The 21,660-nt window shown below is 38.8% G+C and overlaps 1 protein-coding gene across 1 annotated transcript in view; it reads left to right on the plus strand.

Moving 5' to 3' along the window:
- Positions 1–11,469, plus strand: part of si:dkeyp-118h9.7 (sacsin) — a 29,176-nt gene extending 17,707 nt beyond the window's left edge. Inside the window, 1 exon segment of the mRNA XM_042730666.1 lies at positions 116–11,469. Coding sequence (XP_042586600.1) covers positions 116–11,001 — 10,886 coding nt within the window. The 3' untranslated portion in view covers positions 11,002–11,469.
- Positions 11,470–21,660: the final 10,191 nt, after the last annotated feature.

The following is a 21,660-nucleotide window of genomic DNA, read 5'->3' on the forward strand; positions in this document are numbered from 1 at the left end:
AAGAAAATTGTTTCATATATTTTATCAGGAATGCTTATAATAATGTGAAATTAATGTTTCAAATTAATGTGTGTGTGTGTGTGTGTGTGTGTGTGTGTGTGTGTGTGTGTTTCAGGTATATACAACATAATCAGTTTGGATGCACAACATGTTGTTACACTCATGAAGAAGCACTTACCTATGGACTGGAAAGTTACCCAAGGTCACGTCACATGGAAAACAGAAGAAGATCATCATCCTCCAAAGAGCTGGCTGGTTGAATTCTGGAAGTTTCTAAGCACTGAATGGAATGACTTAAGCAGCTTTATTGACATGCCTTTAATACCACTGGAGCCCCTGAGGAGTTCAGGCAATTATATATTGTTAGCAAGGTTGCAGAGTAAAACAACTTTGATCTTTCAGAGTAGCACATGGTCCAACTTGCCAGATAATGTTCAGAAAGTGTTAAGGATGGTGGGATGTACAGTCATAAAAAGAGATGAGTGTCTTAGACATCATTACATTGAAAGTTATGTTCTTCCAGCTTCACCAAGAAATGTTCTACAAGTCTTTGTAAACTCAAACAATGATCAGGTCATCAAAGGCATTGCCTCTGCTTCATCACATGAAATAGATGAGTTGAAAGTTTACCTCTCTTCCTTGGATTCTCTCTCAATTGCTGAAAAGGACCTACTCTCCACTTTGCCAATCTTCAGAATAATGTCTGGGAAATATGTTGCTGTTAAATCAAAACAAGCAGTTTTTTCATCCGCCACTCCAGCCATTCCAAATGATCTGCCAATGCCTGACACCATTGTACAGTGTGCAAATGAAGCTGATCGCAGACTTTTGACTCTTCTGGAAATTAAAATTTTGGAATCAGCTGAGGTGGCTGTTCATTTGGTTGACTGCATTAAGACAGGTTCTTGCAAAAATGGTGAGGAACAGACAATAATGACCTGGATACTGAATAATGGTAGCATTCTGTTCTTACACAGTGAGCAGTTGCTCACAAAAACAAAAAGTCTGAGTTTTATTGAGACAACTCAGGGGGAACGCAAACAAGCCTCAGATGTTTTTGATCCAAGAAACAAGACATTCCAGGCCCTTTTCGAAACAGATTTCTTTCCCCCACCTATTTACACAAATACCCAGGAAATGTTTCAGAGTTTGCAACGCCTTGGCTTAAAGATGGTCCAAAAAGAAATATCAACTACAAACATACTCCAAGTCATAAATCATATTGAAAAGTTTTGTGTTCACTCACCAGATAAGGCAATCAAAAAAGCATATACTCTTGTTCAAGTACTGAATCAGAATGATTTATTTTCAAAATTCACCAAGACGCAGATAGAAGAGCTGATGCAAAGGCAGTGGGTGCCCTGTGAAAATCCAAAATTTTTGAATGAAAGCATGTGTAGAAATCTAAAGAGAGGTTTCTATAAGCCTCCTGAAGTAAGAGATTCAATGTATTCTTCAATTGTTGGATATGTAATGCCCCTTACCTCTGAGCTAACAGGACATGTCTGCAACCATCTTGGACTTTATGACCCCCCTCCTGCTGAAAAAGTCCTGGAGAACCTCTCTGCACTGAGATCAATGGTCAACCCAAATTCAGACTTTCAATTTAAAATCGAGCTGCACAGTATCTATAAATTCATGCAGGACAACATGACAAGTTTCAGAGATTTAATGGACACAAAATGCTTCCCCTGGATCTGGAATAAAAGGGAGTTTGTCTGTCCAGGAGATATAGTTTTAATCTATCCACCTGAATTGGATCTAAGCTCTTACATCAAGAAAGTGCCTGAAGAGTTTTTGCAATATGAATACCTGCTAACGCAATTTGGTGTGAAGAAAACACTGTCTGATGAGGAAATTGAAGACATACTCCATGGCATAAAACACAGAATTGACCGAAGGTGTCCTCCTCATGGAGACTCAACAGAACTTAAAGTGACAATTGCCATTCTTGACTGGATGCGAAAAAATGAGAAGCATTTAAAAGACAGTACACCTGTGCCTGTCATGGCACAAAACCAAAACTTTACTCTGCAGTCTTTATCCAAAACAGTCTTCTGTGACATCAGTGCTGAAGGACTAGAGGACCTGAAACAGGACAATGAGGAATTCTATGTCATTCATGAGGAAGTTCTACCCCTCACTGCAAGATGGTTGAAAGTCCCATTCTTAAGTACTTGTATCTTAAAACCACAGTTCATACAAGCAGAGCAAGAGGTCTTTGGTATAGAACAATGTGGGCAATCTGAACCGATTACTCAAAGAATTAAGAACATTCTTAAAGAGTATGATGAAGAAATTGACATTTTCAAAGAACTCCTACAAAATGCTGAGGATGCTGGGGCAACCACATGTAAATTCCTGCTTGACTTCCGAAAACACAGAGACCCCCCTGAAACCCTCTTTGATGATGGAATGGCCCTCTGCAATGGACCATGACTTTGAATCTTTAACAATGAGCTCTTCTCACAAGAAGACTGGAAAAACATTGTCAAAGTGGGATCAGCATCAAAGGAAAACAAAGTTGAGATGATTGGAACGTTTGGGCTTGGATTTAATTCTGTTTACCACGTGAGTGATATTCCTTCAATTTTGAGCGGGAACACCCTTCTTATACTTGATCCAAATGTTACCCATTTGGAAAAGCACATACTCAGCAAAGGAAACCCAGGAATTAAACTCAACCCATTCCAGGAACGGCTGTACAAAAGGTTTCCAGGACAGTTTAAATCTCATGAAGGCATTTTTGATTGTGATTTGTCAGCCCAAAACAGCAAGAAATCTTATAATGGCACCTTGATAAAATTACCATTTCGCACTCTGGAGGAGGCAAACAAGTCAGAGATAAGTTCAAAGGTATATGATGAAGAACGCATTCAGAGTTTTAAAAATAATTTGACTGACAACTCAGAAACTCATCTACTATTTCTGAAGAAAATTAAATCTTTGTCCCTTCAAATTGTCCCTGAAAATGCATCAACTCCTCCACGGGATGATCAGATTCACACTCCCCTAAAAATATCCAGAGAAGTCATGACCTCAGTTGCTGTCTCGAATGACACATTTCCCCAAGAGATCAAGAGCACTTTGAGAAATACTGATATTGCATGCAACAACATTATTGATGTCAGCAGAGCACACATTGTTAAAATAATTCAAGAGCACTCAGAGAGATCCCTCACACAGTACTGGCTTTTGTACTCATGTTTTGGAACACAGGATTCTTTGCAAATGTTCCAGAAAAGAACTGATCAAGAGCATGTGATTTCATTTCCAATTGGAGGTGTAGCTGTACCTTTGCATAGAGAGGTAAAAACTAAAGCATGGTACCCTGACGAAAGCCTCATTGGTCAGGCTTTTTGTTTTCTCCCTCTCTCAATTGAGACAGGTCTTCCAGTTCATGTGAATGGGACTTTTGCAGTCACATCAAATAGAAAAAGCCTATGGGAAAAAGGAGTGAAGTCTGAGTGGAACAAAGCTCTACTTAAAGATGCTGTAACCTCTGCTTACATTACTACACTGCTTGAGCTGAAGAAAATGGCCCAAAATGGACATATCCAAAACTATTCCTTCTATGCATTCTGGCCTAACACAGAGAGAGTAAGCAAAACATTTTTACCCCTGGTTGAGTCTTTCTACTCAGCAGTTGCACAGAATGGCAATGGTAAATCTATGGATCTTTTTAGCAATGGACACAGTTGGTGTTCTATGGACAAGGCAAAATTTCTGAATCCAAAAATTGAGAAGAACCAGGCAGTTGGAGACATAGCCATGAAAGTGTTCTTGAGCTTGGGAACTTCTTGTGTTGTTTCTCTCCCAACATGGGTAAGAGACAGTTTCTATTATTGTGGCTTTAAAGAAATGATCAAACAGAAAACAATCAACTGGCCTGAGTTTTACAGCATTGTGTTAAAGAACTTGAGTGCTGTGGACACACATAACAGAAATTTGCTTGTTCTGAATGCCATCGACTTGAATGATCATGATGTTGATGACCTGCTGAAAAGTTACCCTTGCATTCCAACACAGAAATGTCAGAAGCTTCAATATATCAAGCGACTTGTAAATCCTTCAGGCAAAGTGGCTTTCTTGTATGAACTTGAGGAGGGACGCTTTCTTGAAGGAACTACAAATAGCTTTCTCTCCCCAAAAAGGATTCAACGACTTTACGATTTGGGAATTCTGAGTGACCTTCTCCCTTTAGAAGACATCATAGAAAGAGCAGGAAAGATATCTAGTGTTTGGAAACAGGATGAATCTAAATTTCGTAAATGTCTTCAGTGTCTCATGCAGTCGATGAAAGAGTCATCAGAAAATGTGAATTCTCTGCACTGGCTCACACTGTCTCAAATACAATTCCTTCCTGCCTTAGCTCCTTTAGATCATCAAAACAAGATCAACACTGTTCTTAAAAAACCCTCTGAAGTGTACATGGACAGTTGTCTTAATTTAGTAAGCATGACAGAATTCACTGTTGATCATGCAAACCTTCAAATGCATGGTTGTGATTCAGTTCTCCAAAAACTGAGAGTACAGACAAATCCACCAATTGAGACAGTGCTCCAGCAGCTGCTAAACGCACACCGACACTGCAATGCATTTGAAAAAATGGCGCTCTTCAACATTGCTCAATCTAGCTATGAATACCTCAACTGTTACTTGTTGGAAAAGAAAGATCCCAATCCAATTATTGGCCATGCAAAATCATTTCCATTCATTTTCATTGAGGATCACTTTGTTAATGTGAGGTCAGTGGCCAGAAGTGAAGAATTTGAACAGAAACCATATCTCTATGTGCTTCCAGTTATCTTCTCCAAATTTGAGAGGCTCTGGGACTGCATTGGCGTCAAAAATCAATTCACAGAAGAACAATTTGTTGCTGCACTTGAGGAAATGAAGGCTTTATATGGATCTCACCCTCTTTCCATGTCAGACCTCCATAATTGTGTTGCAATACTTATGAATGGGCTGTACAAAATCAAAGAAGAAAAGCTTACTAACTGTCTCATACCTGATGAAAGCGGTGTGTTGACATCTTCTAAAGAGCTGAGATTCAATGACAGCCCATGGATGCCTGTCTCAGCTGGTGTCAAGCTCTCCCATGAGCTGATACCTCGGCCTGGGGCCTGTCATTTTGGTGTAATGACAACAAGACACCATACTCTGAAGAATCATTTTGTCAGTGAGTTTTCCCTTCATGCCAAAGAGTTTGGACAAACTGAGAAACTAAGTGTCCGAATAAAAAAGTTAATTGATGCATATCCATCTAAAAAGGATATTCTGAAAGAGCTCATTGAAAATGCTGATGATGCAGAGGCAACAGAAATTCACTTTGTGTGGGACAAAAGAAAACATATGACAGAAAAGATATTTGGAGAGAAATGGGAACTGGTTCAAGGCCCAGCCCTTTGTGTGTACAACAACAGAACATTTTCTGACGCTGATTTGCAAGGTATTCAGCAGCTGGGGGAAGGAGGAAAACATGGCACTTTAGGGAGAACTGGGAAATATGGACTTGGCTTCAATTCAGTGTATCATCTCACAGATTGTCCATCTATCCTGACCGGTGACAAATGGCTCTGCATTTCTGATCCAAATCTAAAATACGTGGAAGGTGTAACAAAACAGTCCCCAGGCTGCATGTTTTCAATGGAAGATGAATTTAAAAAGTCTTTTGAGGATGTTTATCATACCTTTCTTCCAGAAATGTTTGATCTCAATTCTGGAACCATGTTCAGGCTCCCTCTCAGGACAGAGCAAATGGCAGAAAAATCTGAAATATCTAGACATACAGTCACAGATCGTGACATGGAGGAACTTTACTATGCCTTGAAAGGAGATCCTGAAGGACTAATTCTCTTCTTGAAACACATCACAAAAATACAGTTTTCAGAGATTACTGAAGATGGAAAACAACCAAAATATCCTTTCCTTATCGAAAAGAAATACAAAGAGGAGAGCAGCATGATACACAAGGTAAACTTTCACAGACATGTTAAAGAATCCTTTATGTCAGGAACAGCGGAACCCTCCAAAACCATCTATGACATGCAAATCTCATCTGGAAAAAAACAAAGCAAGTGGGTCATTGCAGAGTGCTTTGGCTTCTCAAATCAAATCCATGAGAGAAAAAACAAACAAGATTATTTCAAAGTTCCTCAAGCTGCTCTGGCTGCATGTCAGGGCAGATCAGATGTACAAACATTTACTGGTAGGACATTTTGTTCTTTGCCCTTACCTGGAGACACTGGTTTACCAGTTCATGTGAATGCAAATTTTGAAGTTGATTTTTCTAGAAGAGACTTATGGAAAGAGGATGGTGATAGTCTGAAGACTGAATGGAACCAGTTGCTGAAAGTAAACATAATTTCACCACTCTATGCTGAACTCCTGCTACACCTCTGTTCACACATAAAGAAAGATACACCTACAGCTCTTGTATTCCTTGAGTTTTCTTGCCTCAAAAACTTTCCATGCATTTCTCCAAAAGTAGACAATGTCTGGCATGAGATGATTCTTGAGGTCTATAGATCAATCAACCATTGTGGCCTTCCTGTCATACCCACGGTACACGCTGTTCCTGTTGAGTCATCACATGTTTTACAATTTACAAATATACAAAAATACACAGTTACCTGGTGCAGTGCAACTAAACCACATTCAGAAAATTGTCCATATTTTACAACTGAGGACCATGATGGAATTTTCAATATTTTAGATGACACTGGGATGAAGTTAGTACCATACTCTTGGAAAATGAATGAAATAAAAGATAACTTCAAATTGGCTGGTGTGAATGTGGCAGAAATCAGTGATTCAACAGTGATTCATTTCTTGAAGCAAAGATCACTGAATGATCCTTCCCAGACAGGTGGTAGTTTGCCTTTGCCTATCAACCAGACTTTGATCAAAAACAAAAGACGATGCTCAAAACTTTTGAACTTCTGTTTGACAAATGTCAATGAGGAAAATGTCCATGTCCTCAATGGGTTGCCTCTTCTCCTCACACAAGATCAGATGTTAAGAGTCTTTGACTCTAAATCCCCAAAGCTGATATCCAGGTTTAGCAGACTTTTCCAAGGACATCAGGAGATGTTTGCAGATATTGATGTCAATGGAACTCATGACCAAATTAAGTATCATGGAATGTTTATTAAGGGCTTAACAATTGATGTAGCAGCAACATATCTGAAACCAGAGCTTGAACAACTGCTCAGACAGTCATTACCTGATCAAAGATGCCAGCTCTACAAGGCAGATACAGAGACAATCAAATGGCTGAAAACTTTATGGAGTTTCTTTGATGATGATGATGATGATGATGACCAAAATGAAAATCTGAATGTATTCAGTGAGATAAAAAAGCACTTTGACGACAGTCCTATCTTACCAGTAATCTGCCCCAGTCAAAATAACACGTGTTTCTTACAAACAATGAAGAACATATCAAAAGTGATTCAGTATAAAACTGGAAAAATAGCACCCATTCTCATAAAACTGGGGTTCATGAAAATAGATAGTGTCTTTTTCACTGATCTCAGTTTTGAATTCCGTCACAAGTATATGAATCCAGAACTCCTGCAAACAGGAGACAGCAGTGGTGTTTTGGGGCAGATTTATCATGTACCACATTCGCAGTTTGAGGAGCTGTCTAAAGATAAATGTATAGATCTTCAGTGCTTCTTACAGCATGGGATTATAGATTCCAATAACAAGAGTCAATATGTGTCAATGCTCAAGTCTTTGCCCCTGTTTGAGTCAATATCTGGAAAACGGGAAAGGATTGATTTACACAGTAGGGTATTCATTCTAAATTCTCAGCATCAAAATGACTTTCCAAATTTGTACCATGTCGATGGATGTGACAGTATCTTCCTCAAGCACAGCTGGGTGAATTTAGGATTGGCAGAACAGCTAGAATTTGAGATTCTGAATGATTTGGAGTTCTGTGTACAGTTCATTCTTCCTTCTGTGCACAAGATGAAAGAGGCCAAGCTTCTTGATTTCATGCGGTTGTTAGTTGAATTTGGACCAGTGGATCACAGGATTGTATCTGCATTGAGAGAGGTCAGATTTATTCGAGACATCCATGGCTCTCTTCAGGTGGCTTCATACTTCTATGATCCCGATGTACACCTTTACAGGGCAATGTTTCCAAAAGAGAGATTTGTACCCACGACATTTTGGGACAATTTCCAAGATAAATATACTGAAGCATGTAGTTTTTTAATTGACCTTGGATTGAAACATGAAGTGTCTGATGAGGAAATCATTGAGTTTGCAAAACAAATTGAATCTGAAACTAGAGGCAACATTCCTTTAACTGTTCTTAAAGAAAGATCACAACTCCTGTTTGATACTGTTTTATCAAAGAATGAAGACAAAAAGTCTGACTTAGTGAGCAGAGTTGCTAACATTAAATTCATCTTCCCAGTGCAAATTCAGCAATCACTTTGTGATTATCACAAGGCCTTTGCTCAAGAAAGGCAGGTTGTTGCAATCAATGGATCACTCATTGGCAGAGACAGTGATCACCAATATCTGATATGGACTTCTATGCCAATCATACCCTTAGAAAACTGCTCTACACAACACCTAATGAAAATGATGGATACCGGAGCCTTGGAGACTCCACCCCCTGGAAAATTAGCTGCTAATCTAAAAAACATCTGTAAATCTCAGTGCCACACAGACGTACTGCTGGAAACAAGAACCAAGGTATTTATCAAATCATACGCATACCTGCAGTCAATACATTTTGATGCCTCTCTGTTCTCAGACCTCCCCATTATCCTTGTGGAAGATGGCACAACCCTTGTGAAAGCTTGCCAGACAGTACTTTCACTGTTGGATGCGCCTGATTTTAGGCCTTACTTGTACAGCATTCCCTTAAATTATATTAAATTTGAAGACTTTTTCAAGAAGATTGGCGTAGAGGAAAGGCCCACCATTGACCAATATAATACTGTTCTTCAAGAAATCTATTCTGATAGATCTGACAAAGACAGCCTTCAGGCAAATCAGCAGAAAACTGTGAGACGTGTTGTACAACAGCTATTTTGCCTGCTGAAAAAGGAACAAAATAAATCTTTTTTTCACAACAACCCACTTTATCTTCCTTCAACAGAAGGAAGACTATATGAATCCAACACTTTGTTTTTTAATGACACTGTCTTCCAGGCCGCAAGACTTGATGATGGTTTGGAAACCAAGTTGAAACTACTAGAAAAATTAAACTTCTGTCATCTTGGAAATGATCACTATGAACATAAAACTTTGTTGCAGTTCCTTCCAGAGCATGTTCGCCCCAAAGTTCTTTCAGATGCAATTTCTGAAAACCTGGAGGGAACAAGTGTCCAATATTGCGATTATGAAGGGGGGTGTGAATTCAGTGGCTGGTTTGACAAGCACTTGTCTTCTGCTGCATTTCTTCATGGATTAGTCTGTCTCATCAGAGAAGAGAGCAAAGGTGGGGTTTCACATTCTGAAGCTGAAAAAAAGTGTGAAGAAATCTTTTCTGAGATTCAAATCATCTGTTGTAAAACTCTTCAAACTGAGCTTCTGTTGAACCTTGTGCCACTTGAGGGTAGTAAGGCTGAAACAGATGTTTATGTGAAAAAACAGCAAAATGGATGCAGTTTCTACATAAAACACAATGATGACATGGCCCTCAAAGTAGTAAATAAAGTTAATATGTGTCTTACTAAAGAAATCAATGCTCTTCTAAAGAACTGTTTGACCACCTCAAGCCTTCTAGTCCTTGGACAACTTCTGCTGTGTGATAACATGGAGGATGTTGAGAAAACCTTAGCAAATCATGACATTCATAACAGTGGCCACAAGGAGGATGGACATGGTAGCTTACCAAAACCTGGATGTTGTATACCTGAAGAATGGCATGACTGTCTTGACATGAACTTCCTCAACAACTTTGAAAGTGGAGAGTATGTTGGCTTCAGCAAGGACAATTCTGGTGAATATTTCTATGCCATTGTCATCGAACGAGTTGATGATCAAATCAGACAATTTCCTGCCAGTTATAAAATTCGAGTTGGCAGTGATGACTTCACTGAAGTAAGCTCTCTTGACCTTTACCAGTTTAAAAGGGAAAAGAAGGCAACTGTATCAAAAGGGTCCACTTGCACAGATATAGAACTTCTTTTGACATCTGGGCCTCCACCCAAAACAGTCTTTCCTGAGACATTGGAAGAGATCAAAAGAGAAACTGACCAAAGCTTAAACGAAATCTGGAAAATGTCAAGTGAGGACAAACAAAAAGCTCTTAAACGTCTCTACCTCCGCTGGCATCCAGACAAAAACCCAGACAACGAAGCACTTGCCACAGAGGCATTCAGATACCTGCAAAAGAGAATTGAGGAACTACAACGAGGGACTAGAACTACAACAGCAACTACATCTACATCTACAACTACAACTGCACATAGCACATCCTCAAACTGGAGAGATTTTCAAGATTTCCATGACATGTGGAACACAGAGGCACAAAGTCACAGGAGGGGACGTGAGAGGTTCTATCAGAACAATTCTAGAAGGCACTATAACTTTTGGTCATACCACAGAGAAACTCCAAGGCCAAACAGAGGAGAGGCAAAACGCTGGTATGAACAGGCTCAATGTGATATCAAAGCAGCTCATAATGACACTGGAGGAGATAGTTCAGAGTGGTGTCTGTTTAAAGTGCATCAGGCTGTGGAAAAAGCCCTGATAGCAGCGATGTACAGGGGAAGTGGACACCAACCCAACAACTGCACAATAACTAGCCTTGCTCAACAGGTGTCCCATTTCAGTTCACAGTTGGCCTCTTTACCGCACACTGTGAGGCAACTGACTGACCTTGGTGTTGATGGCAAAAAAACGCAATATCCGAACTATCACCAATTTCCTCACATTCCAAACAAGCAATTTGACATCAACAATGCCAGTAAGGCACTGGATATTGCAACAAAGCTTTTAGAAAAAATAGAAGAATACATATCTTGAAATATTTTGAATCTACTGTTCTGTAGAGGCGATCATTAGGATCTTTCTGGTATCTGTTTAACACAACTAACATGCACAATGGAAATTCTTAAATCTTTGTAAGCATGTTTTGATAATAGTGAATCTGGTTATTGGTTTGCTTACTATTATATGCAACATCTATATTACTCCATACTGGATATTATTGTAGCAAACAGCAGAGCATGGCATTAGCAATGGCATGGTCATGGGTTTAATTCCCAGGGATTGAATGAAATGAAATGTTTATCTTAAATGCAATGTAAGTTTCTTTGGATATACTGGATATTCTTGTAGCAAACAGTAGAGCATGGCATTAGCAATGGCATGGTCATGGGTTCAATTCCCATGGACTGAATGATATAAAATGTTCATCTTAAATGCAATGTAAGTTTCTTTGGATAAATGTGTCTGCAAAATGTGTATTAAAAATCACATTAAAAATACAAATGTCAGTGTCCATCATTTAAAAGCATGGGTTTTATTAAGAAATATTAACATAAGTCAAAAGCTGTTTCAACCAAATATTCACTTAATGACAAAACTGCAAAAACTGAACACTAACAGTCACACAACAATCATGCAATGCAGATGCTGTATGTGCTTTACAATCTTTGCAGCAAAACCACTTCTTGAGCCTACTGCAGTATAAAATATTACATGAATTGTGTCTCATGTTTTTCCCCTTAATGTTTGCGAAATAAAGCTTCGATTTCAGCAGCATCTGGTTTCCTCCATGCCACTGCAAAACCAAAGAAGAATAAAAGCCCTCACCTGCAGTGGTCATTTTTTCCTGAAATAACAATCTCATCTGTTTGGTATGTTTTAATGAATTAATGGAAAGGCTACTTTCTTTTCAATCAGTAATCACTAAAATGTCACCTCCATACATTCATCTGCAGGAATATAAAATAATCTATTTGTGAACGGTGATGTCATACTGTAAAAAAAATTGTTCAAACTTGAAATGCTGTGAATAATGGAAATTTGAGCAGAAATATTTTTCAGATTGGGACTTGATTACCTGATTCCTGTCCTGCACAGGCTAAAAGTCACACATGAATCAAATGATTTGATAAAGAATGGTTGGTGGTTAAATAAAAATAACAAACATTCCACAGGCATGTGGAAAATATGTAAGGCCCATGTTGAATCTGGATCTGCAGTCTGGATCCTGTTTTGACATCAGGCACTCCTTTGCCCTTTTGGGCCAGTCCTCCTCACACACAGGGAACATTCAGCATGCATGTGTTGTATGTGCAGGACAAGTGTGCTTGAATAAAAACTGAACTCATAATTGTGTCACACAAGAAAACAGGAGATGAAATCAAATAATTTGCCCTGACCACTAAATCAGAGTTTTATTTGCAAGGCATTCTGACAGTTTGATATAAAAAATAAACTGCATAGCTCCATCAAGGACTCTTCATGTTTGTGGAGGAAGAGGCAAGCCTGTCCGAACTTCCCCCTAACGCTTTCTTTGAAAATTTGCTTATGCAGATATTCCTGGCATCCGGTTCCTCCTCCATGTTACACATTCTTACATGTTGTAGGCCACATATATAGGGTCCAGTTGGTCGGCGAAGAAGCCGCCCCGCAAGTGCATGCGCTGCTTCTCCCCTCTGGAGTTGATAGGAATGACTCCAGGATCCACCACCACAACGACCCCCACTATGAGATAGTGCTCTTCCAGAACCACGTTGGTCACCAGGGCAACCAGATCCAGGGCTTCCTGTTCTGACCCCTCAAGCTCCACGACCACCACCAAGAGATTCATCCATGTGAACACAGCACTGAGGAGAGAGTGAGGAGATGAAAGGTGTACTTACAAACAGCAGAATATCTACAGTGCAAAATATGGCTGTTGGAGAAAGTGAATGAAATACAAAACAGAACAAAATATAGATAAATAAACTCTTTAAAAAAGATGGTTCTTTAAATATTCTTTATATGCAGTAATGGTTTTATTTAAAACCATAGCATTCTGAAGAACCCTTTCATGCTGAAATGGTTCTTTGTGTTAGAGTTTAGGGTTCTTTGTTCCTGCCCTTTTGTTTTCCAAATCTGTAACTGACAAAGCACCTCATTACTGATTTTCTGGAGTTCAGTGATCCAACTACAGACTCTCAACACACTCTCAACAGGTAAATGATTCTTAGTGTATTTACATACAAATTAAACTTTAACAATTAAACTGGCTTCCGAACAAACATGTTCTTATCTTTTTGTTTTTAGTTTTTGGTCACATACAGGTCCTTCTCAAAAAATTAGCATATTGTGATAAAAGTTCATTATTTTCCATAATGTAATGATAAAATTAAACTTTCATATATTTTAGATTCATTGCACAGCAACTGAAATATTTCAGGTCTTTTATTGTTTTTAATACTGATGATTTTGGCATACAGCTCATGAAAACCCAAATTTCCTATCTCAAAAATTAGCATATCATGAAAAGGTTCTCTAAACGAGCTATTAACCTAATCATCTGAATCAACTAATTAACTCTAAACACCTGCAAAAGATTCCTGAGGCTTTTAAAAACTCCCAGCCTGGTTCATTACTCAAAACCGCAATCATGGGTAAGACTGCCGACCTGACTGCTGTCCAGAAGGCCATCATTGACACCCTCAAGCGAGAGGGTAAGACACAGAAAGAAATTTCTGAACGAATAGGCTGTTCCCAGAGTGCTGTATCAAAGCACCTCAGTGGGAAGTCTGTGGGAAGGAAAAAGTGTGGCAAAAAACGCTGCACAACGAGAAGAGGTGACCGGACCCTGAGGAAGATTGTGGAGAAGGACCGATTCCAGACCTTGGGGGACCTGCGGAAGCAGTGGACTGAGTCTGGAGTAGAAACATCCAGAGCCACCGTGCACAGGCGTGTGATTTTGAACCAGAAACAGCGGCAGAAGCGCCTGACCTGGGCTACAGAGAAGCAGCACTGGACTGTTGCTCAGTGGTCCAAAGTACTTTTTTCGGATGAAAGCAAATTTTGCATGTCATTCGGAAATCAAGGTGCCAGAGTCTGGAGGAAGACTGGGGAGAAGGAAATGCCAAAATGCCTGAAGTCCAGTGTCAACTACCCACAGTCAGTGATGGTCTGGGGTGCCATGTCAGCTGCTGGTGTTGGTCCACTGTGTTTTATCAAGGGCAGGGTCAATGCAGCTAGCTATCAGGAGATTTTGGAGCACTTCATGCTTTCCATCTGCTGAAAAGCTTTATGGAGATGAAGATTTCGTTTTTCAGCACGACCTGGCACCTGCTCACAGTGCCAAAACCACTGGTAAATGGTTTACTGACCATGGTATTACTGTGCTCAATTGAACTGCCAACTCTCCTGACCTGAACCCCATAGAGAATCTGTGGGATATTGTGAAGAGAAAGTTGAGAGACGCAAGACCCAACACTCTGGATGAGCTTAAGGCCGCTATCGAAGCATCCTGGGCCTCCATAACACCTCAGCAGTGCCACAGGCTGATTGCCTCCATGCCACTCCGCATTGAAGCAGTCATTTCTGCAAAAGGATTCCCGACCAAGTATTGAGTGCATAACTGAACATAATTATTTGAAGGTTGACTTTTTTTGTATTAAAACACTTTTCTTTTATTGGTCGGATGAAATATGCTAATTTTTTGAGAATTTTGGGTTTTCATGAGCTGTATGCCCAAAATCATCAGTATTAAAACAATAAAAGACCTGAAATATTTCAGTTGGTGTGCAATGAATCTAAAATATATGAAAGATTAATTTTTATCATTACATTATGGAAAATGAACTTTTATCACAATATGCTAATTTTTTGAGAAGGACCTTTATAAGTGTTAGCAGCTCTGCTAAGCTGTGGAAACTTCTCTCCTCTTCTCCACTATGTGTAACAGGTATTTTTGTAAAGGGACTTTTATTTTGATGGGTTGCCCCGTTTTCGGGTATGTTAGCGGGAGGTGAAAAGATGTCTGGGAAGAAGGAGAGGAAAAAAGAGAGCAGTTTTTACGAGAGAAAGACACGCCATGATTGCTGTGTGGGAAATCAGCAGTTTTTCAACGGAAAACGTGAAAGAAGATAGTAATACACAGTTCATCTGAGTTTTTGTGAGTTAAACGAACATTAACGCCATCGTCGTCTGAGACTGGAAACGGAGCTGGTGCAGAAGTTCGGCTGATTGCGTCATCGGACAGCGTGAGAGACTGGCTGAGAGCACGAGAGTTAGTTGCTGGAGCCGTGAGTTTCTTCCTTATAGCTGTTGTTTTGCATCTTCCGAACTGTATGTATTTTTGAGAGTTTTTCTGCGTGCCTGAGTCATTAATGAGCTGTGCTTTGGACTGAGAGACGTTAATTTCTTCCTGCTTGTCAGTCAAGTGCACTTGTTAGTGCGCGAGAAGATGTAAATGAACTGGAAGTGAGTTTTTTTTCACAGTGTTTTTTTCGTTTTCGCTCTCTCTCTCTTTTTGCATTTTTGTAGAGACTGCCCTTTGCCTAAGATCCGTTTTGCTTTTGGGAAACTTTTATTATTATTATTATTATTTTTTCTTATTGAGACTGAGTAAGTGCGTGTTGTGGCAGAGCTGCGCCATTTTGTTCCAGGAAATTCCTGTTGTTTTGGGTCATTTGCTAGTTTTTTTTATTATTACCCTGCCACCCTGATGACATCTCCTTACTTTCCTGCCCCAGCTGTTCATTTCTTTATTACAGGTCATCTCAAGTCATCGCAAGTAATTTCTTCAATTTCATCATCGCTAAAGACTGGTACAACGTTCATTGCACATATACATACATGAACTCTTACTGATATAGACTGAACTGCGAACTTGAACTAGGTAACTGAACTGGGTTTGATGTGAAAATTGAATCATCTGTCGAATCGCAAGAGTCATTTCAGAGTTCATTTGAATTAAGTCAAGTTATTTCAGAGTTTATTTGAAGTGAATCATTTGTGAACTGATTGTTATTCCAGAGGTGAACACAAGTTTTATGGTTAAACAGTTGGTGGTGCACCACGGGTAAAGATTATAGTGACAAATTTATTTGAGCAACATTGTTTTATTTGTTTTTTTTTACATTTTTCATGTATTGTTCTGATCTTCTTTTCCTGCTCTGCAAAAGAAAAAAACATTTTAAAAGGAGATAATTAAATCTGATTGAATGTTAAAGTAAATCTCAAGAGTACTATCATTGTTGAACTTACCTTGGAGTAGGGGCGTCTCACTTGCTCTGTTAGGTACTGGGGTGGTGGGAATGTGAATTGGTATTGTTAAATTGCCTCACATATTTACACTTTACGCGGCCACCAAATTAATACAAGTATTTGTAGACTTAACTGAAACCACACTCTCTGGTCCCTTTAGTATATTTTACAACAGAGTAAGGTAACACGTATACATAACCTATACCTTGAGACTCAAAGCACTGAGGTGGGGGACCAAGATCCTTTCCTCCTAAAGTCTTCCGAGGTAACATTAATTTCCCCTACTAAGCGGGCCCTAACGCACCCGTTACATAAGTAAGTAAAAGAGACAATGAATTTATAATTCATATTGTTAGAATTTTATTTATTTATTATTTTTTTAAATTATTATTACTTGCACTTATGTATAAACATACCAAGTCACAAAAAAATATTAAAACTATCCCATGACTTTAAATCACTTTTTTTTTTTTTTTTTTTTTTTTTTTTTTTTTTATTGTAAAGGGCTCACATACTGTCCATTTTTGCTTTTGGCCTTCATAAACATAATTATTTTTACACAAACATATGGACACACCGTAACTCTAAACTCAGTTGTGTATTTCAGATGTATCACATCCTATGCAACCTCATCATCTGCAGAGAAAAATCGCTACTTAATCTCACCAAAATGATGGAGTTTAAGGCATCATATTGATTGGATTGTAATTGTTTCACTGAAAGTTGGTCTTCATCACATCTATTTTTTGTTCTTATTTTGTGTTTTATGTTTTTGTATTTGTATTTTGTATTTTCTTTATGTATTTATTCATGTTCAGTGTCAATTGTCATTATTACTGTATTCAGCTAATAGCTGTTAAGAGCACTGATGATTTTGCATGACAATAAAAACATAATTCAAACAACATGCTGCTGTTGTGGTTATTGTTGTTTTAATGAAAACCCCTAACCGAGGCTACACTCTAAGATGCCTCATTAATGATTTTCTAGAGCTCAGCCATCCAGCTACAATCTGAAGAACCCTTTTCTGGTACTGTTTAGAACCATTTTTCTTAAAAGTATAGGGCAAGATATTCATACTGAAAACAGTCTTTTAAGGAAGTCGTCAATGAATGCTTCCAGTTCAATGAAACTTGGTCGACAGTATTCACTGATTATGACAGAAAATACTGTTGACTTGTCCTGTTTACTACAATTTCTCTTTCTAATGTTAGCTGACGACATTATAGTTGAGGATCCTAAAGAGTAGGCCAGCTCTTGTGAAAAAGAAGTGCACTGTGCAGTATTGAATTACACTTGTAGTGTACTTAAAATCTGAAAAGTTTGTTTTTAACAAATTGAGCACAGCGATAGTTCAGTCAGGCCATGTAGGCATAGGCCTAGTGCTGCGGTCAGCTAATAATTCGTTCCAGCCACTACCATTCTTCTGTTAGATGGGGGATATATATAGCTGTGTCCCAAACTGAAGTGCAAGGACTCCGAAGGGAGAATTTGAAGTGAGATTGTGTCACAGCGTAAGCTGTCCCAATTCAGAATGCACCCTCTGAAGACCACATTCCAAGGCCGATTACGTCACCACTGCGCGGCGAAGGCTGATGTATTTTGAAAGCGACTTCAAATTTTTTTTACACAAAACCCACAAACAATAAGACAACCATATATAAGGCAACAGTCTTTCCCTTTGTTGTGTATTTGTAGTGCTGTCATTCAAGATATGTCTACAAATGTTTTAACCAAACTTTAGTACTTCAGTATTTTGTATGCATGTCCTGCTGTGTCGTATTTTCTAATGTTAAGGTTGTAAACCTGTCTTTATATTTTTCATAAGTGTTTCCATTTTCTCGTTTTAGTACTATTCTGGAGAAAATGAGCCTGCTGGGGAAAGACTTAAAAAATACAAAGTAAGCAAGTTAACAGACACATTTGTGCTGAAATTAATTGTGCTGTTGTTGTTAACAGGCATGGTTTATTTGCTCTGCCTTAGGATTCCAAGTGTCCTGGGACAGGTGAGGGAGTGAGTGATGAGCTGGTGGAGCTACTCAGGGAGGACATTAAACTCCAGAGAAAGACAGAGGAGAGAAGAGCACAGGAGAGAGAGACAGAGGAGAGAAGAGCACAGGAGAGAAAGACAGAGGAGAGAAGAGCACAGGAGAGCAGTGAGAGAAGAGCACAGGAGAGCAGGGAGAGAAGAGCACGGGAGAGGATATCAAACTCAGACGATATCAAACTCGAGAGAGAGACAGAGGAGAGAAGAGCACGGGAGAGAGAGACAGAGGAGAGAAGAGCACGGGAGAGCAGTGAGAGAAGAGCACAGGAGAGCAGGGAGAGAAGAGCACGGGAGAGAGAGACAGAGGAGAGAAGAGCACGGGAGAGAGAGACAGAGGAGAGAAGAGCACAGGAGAGCAGGGAGAGAAGAGCACAGGAGAGAGAGACAGAGGAGAGAAGAGCACGGGAGAGAGAGACAGAGGAGAGAATAGCACAGTAGAGAGAGACAGAGGAGAGAAGAGCACGGGAGAGAGAGACAGAGGAGAGAAGAGCACAGGAGAGAGAGACAGAGGAGAGAAGAGCACAGGAGAGAGAGACAGAGGAGAGAAGAGCACGGGAGAGAGAGACAGAGGAGAGAAGAGCACAGGAGAGCAGGGAGAGAATGGAGGGACTGTTTTCTCTTCTTGGGAAAATGCCTTACAAATACATTATTTATTAGCCATTCTCTATTAGGCAAGAGAAAGCAGTGGAAAAAATTGGTACAATACAATTTTTCAATGTCTTTTTTTAAATGTCACATTGTCAATGAAACAAACTAATTTCTGTAGTTTATTTTTGTGATGTAAGTTAAAAATGAAATGAATAAGTTGTATACATTATTCATTTTTGTAGTGTAATTTATTTGTAAATGAGCCTGAGTACTTTCTGTACATTTTGTATTTTTGTTTTGCATATCCATTTGTGTAAATAAAAGAGAAGTAATTATGTACATTGTTAATTTTTTTACGCAGCTTATAATTTTTTTCACAAAACATTCTTCTATGTTTATTTTTTTTTTTGTCCTGTAAATATTTTTTTACACATTAAAACGTTTTATACATTACTGAAAGTAATTTTTACAACTATTTACAACATAGTTTAGGTTTAACATCAGAAGAAAAAAAAAACAACAGTTTGAGCCCAGCCCTGCCTCCATGTTGTATGAGAATACTTAACGAATATACTTCCTTACAGTCCACCTCTGATTATTTTGAAAATGAAAGTAACATTTTGTCAGAATATTAACAAATTGTTGCTAACTACAGGTGCATCATGAAAAAGTTCATTTTTCTGTAAATTATTTCAAAAAGTTAAACTTTCATATATTCTTGATTAATTACATGGAAAGAAAAAAAAAAAAGTTTTTTTTTCTTTTTTCTTTTCTTTTTTTTATATGATTAGAGCTTACAGCTCATGAAAGTCAAAAATCCAGTCTAAAAATATTAGAATATTTCCTACGATCAATTAAAAAAAGGATTTGCAAAACAAAAAAGTTCAAGTTCTTTAAAGTATAGGTGTTGTGTGGTTGTATATTATCACAAGAGATCATATTCAGGGAACTCACATGGTCTCTTTAATAGCACTGCATCTCTAACACAAAAAAAAATTATTTTCTTACATGCATACCAGTTCCCACATAATACAACAACTCCATCTAGTGGGCATTTACCATTCAACATTGTTAAGTGAACACAACAATAGGGTTAGGGTATTATGCACTTAATACTTGGTTGGGGCTCCTTTAGCACAAACTCCAGCATCAGTGAGGGTGTGGCATGAAGCGATCAGCCAGTGGCTCTGCTGAGGCACTATTGAGCCCTCAGCTCGTCTGCATTGTTGGATCCATCTTCTCTTAAAAATATTCCATAGATTCCATATGGGGTTCAGGTCAGGCATGTTGGCTGGCCATTCAAGCACAGTAAAATTTTAGACTTTAGACTTTAGACTTGATAAAACACAATGGACCAACACCAGCAGACGTCACGTCACCCAAATCATCACTGACTTCAGAAACTTCACACTGGACTTCAAGCAGCTTGGATTCTGTGCCTCTCCAGACTTCCTCCAGACTCCAGAACTTGATTTTCAAATGAAATGCAAAATTTACTTTTATCTGAAAAGAGGACTTTGGAGCACTGAGCAAAAGTCCAGTTCTTTTTCTCCTTAGCCCAGGTAAGATGCTTCTGATGTTGTTTCTGTTTTGGTATTGGTTTTTTTGGCTTTTTTTTGTATTTGTCTGATTGTTAGGAATATTGATGTAATTACGTATTTTTAATTCGTATCATTGTAAAGCTCTCCCAAGTGTTTGAATCAGCTTTGCTTGACAGTGTTCTCAAGCTTACGGTCATCCCTGTTGCTTGTGCACCTTTTCCTACCCAATTTCTTCCTATCAGTCAGCTATGCATTTAATATGCTTTGATACAGCACTCTGTGAACAGCCAGCCCTTTCAGTAATGACTTTTCTGTGCTCTAATCATCATCAAAAAAAAAAAAAAAAACTATATAAATTTTTTTTTTTTAATGTTTTACTTTACATGTAATGAATCTAGAATATATAAAAGTTTCACTTTTTGAAATAAGCAGCAAACCAGTGTAACTTATCTGGCCTCGGTCTTGGCTAATCACTGTCTCCTCCATCATGACATAAAACCAAAACAAAAATGAGCAATTCTGGGTCCACCTATCTTGTCAGGATGGCAGCTGTCGTCACGCACCGTTTCTATGTGACAGGAGCTCTAATCAGAAACCCCTGTTGGCGCAATTAGGAAATCCTGCAAAGGCTGGAGCATCTCATGCACTTTAGAGGGTCCTTCGTGCACTTCAGATGCGTGGCCTTCAAAGTCCGTGGCCTTCGAAGTGTGTGCACTTCAGTTTGGGACAAAGCTATTGTGATGGGACCAGTTCAAATTTTGGGTCTACTGTTTATTTTATTGCTGGGAGTTTTTGTTATATTGAATAATTTTTTCTACTGAAAGCAAATTCAGACTCAGTTTTGTCTCTGCCTGCTTCTTGATTGCACACACCGCACTTCCATAGCACATAAAAGTGTTTTAGCTTAAATGTTCTTTTATTTATTGAACGTTTTGTGTTACCTCCTGAATACCCTAGATGCCAAATAATTAGGGAGATGTAACAAATGTGTGTGTGTGTGTGTGTGTGTGTGTGTGTGTGTGTGTGTGTGTGTGTATATATATGTATATATATAAAAACAAGTAGATAGTATAGAAAAAGAATAGGGAACGCTAGTGTTAGAGCCTAGTGTTAGAGGGATGTGATTTAGCTTTTTCTTGTTTCATCAAACGAGTCAAAACATGGCTACATGCCTAAAGTGCTCTCTACCCTGTTCAGAGCACAGGTTATTCCCCTTTAGCCACTCCAGCCTTGGAGGATGATCAGAGTGCTAATTTAATAAATACTGTGCCTGTTCTGGGCACT

Source organism: Cyprinus carpio, chromosome B9 (genome assembly GCF_018340385.1).
Source record: "Cyprinus carpio isolate SPL01 chromosome B9, ASM1834038v1, whole genome shotgun sequence".
Lineage (NCBI taxonomy): Eukaryota > Metazoa > Chordata > Actinopteri > Cypriniformes > Cyprinidae > Cyprinus > Cyprinus carpio.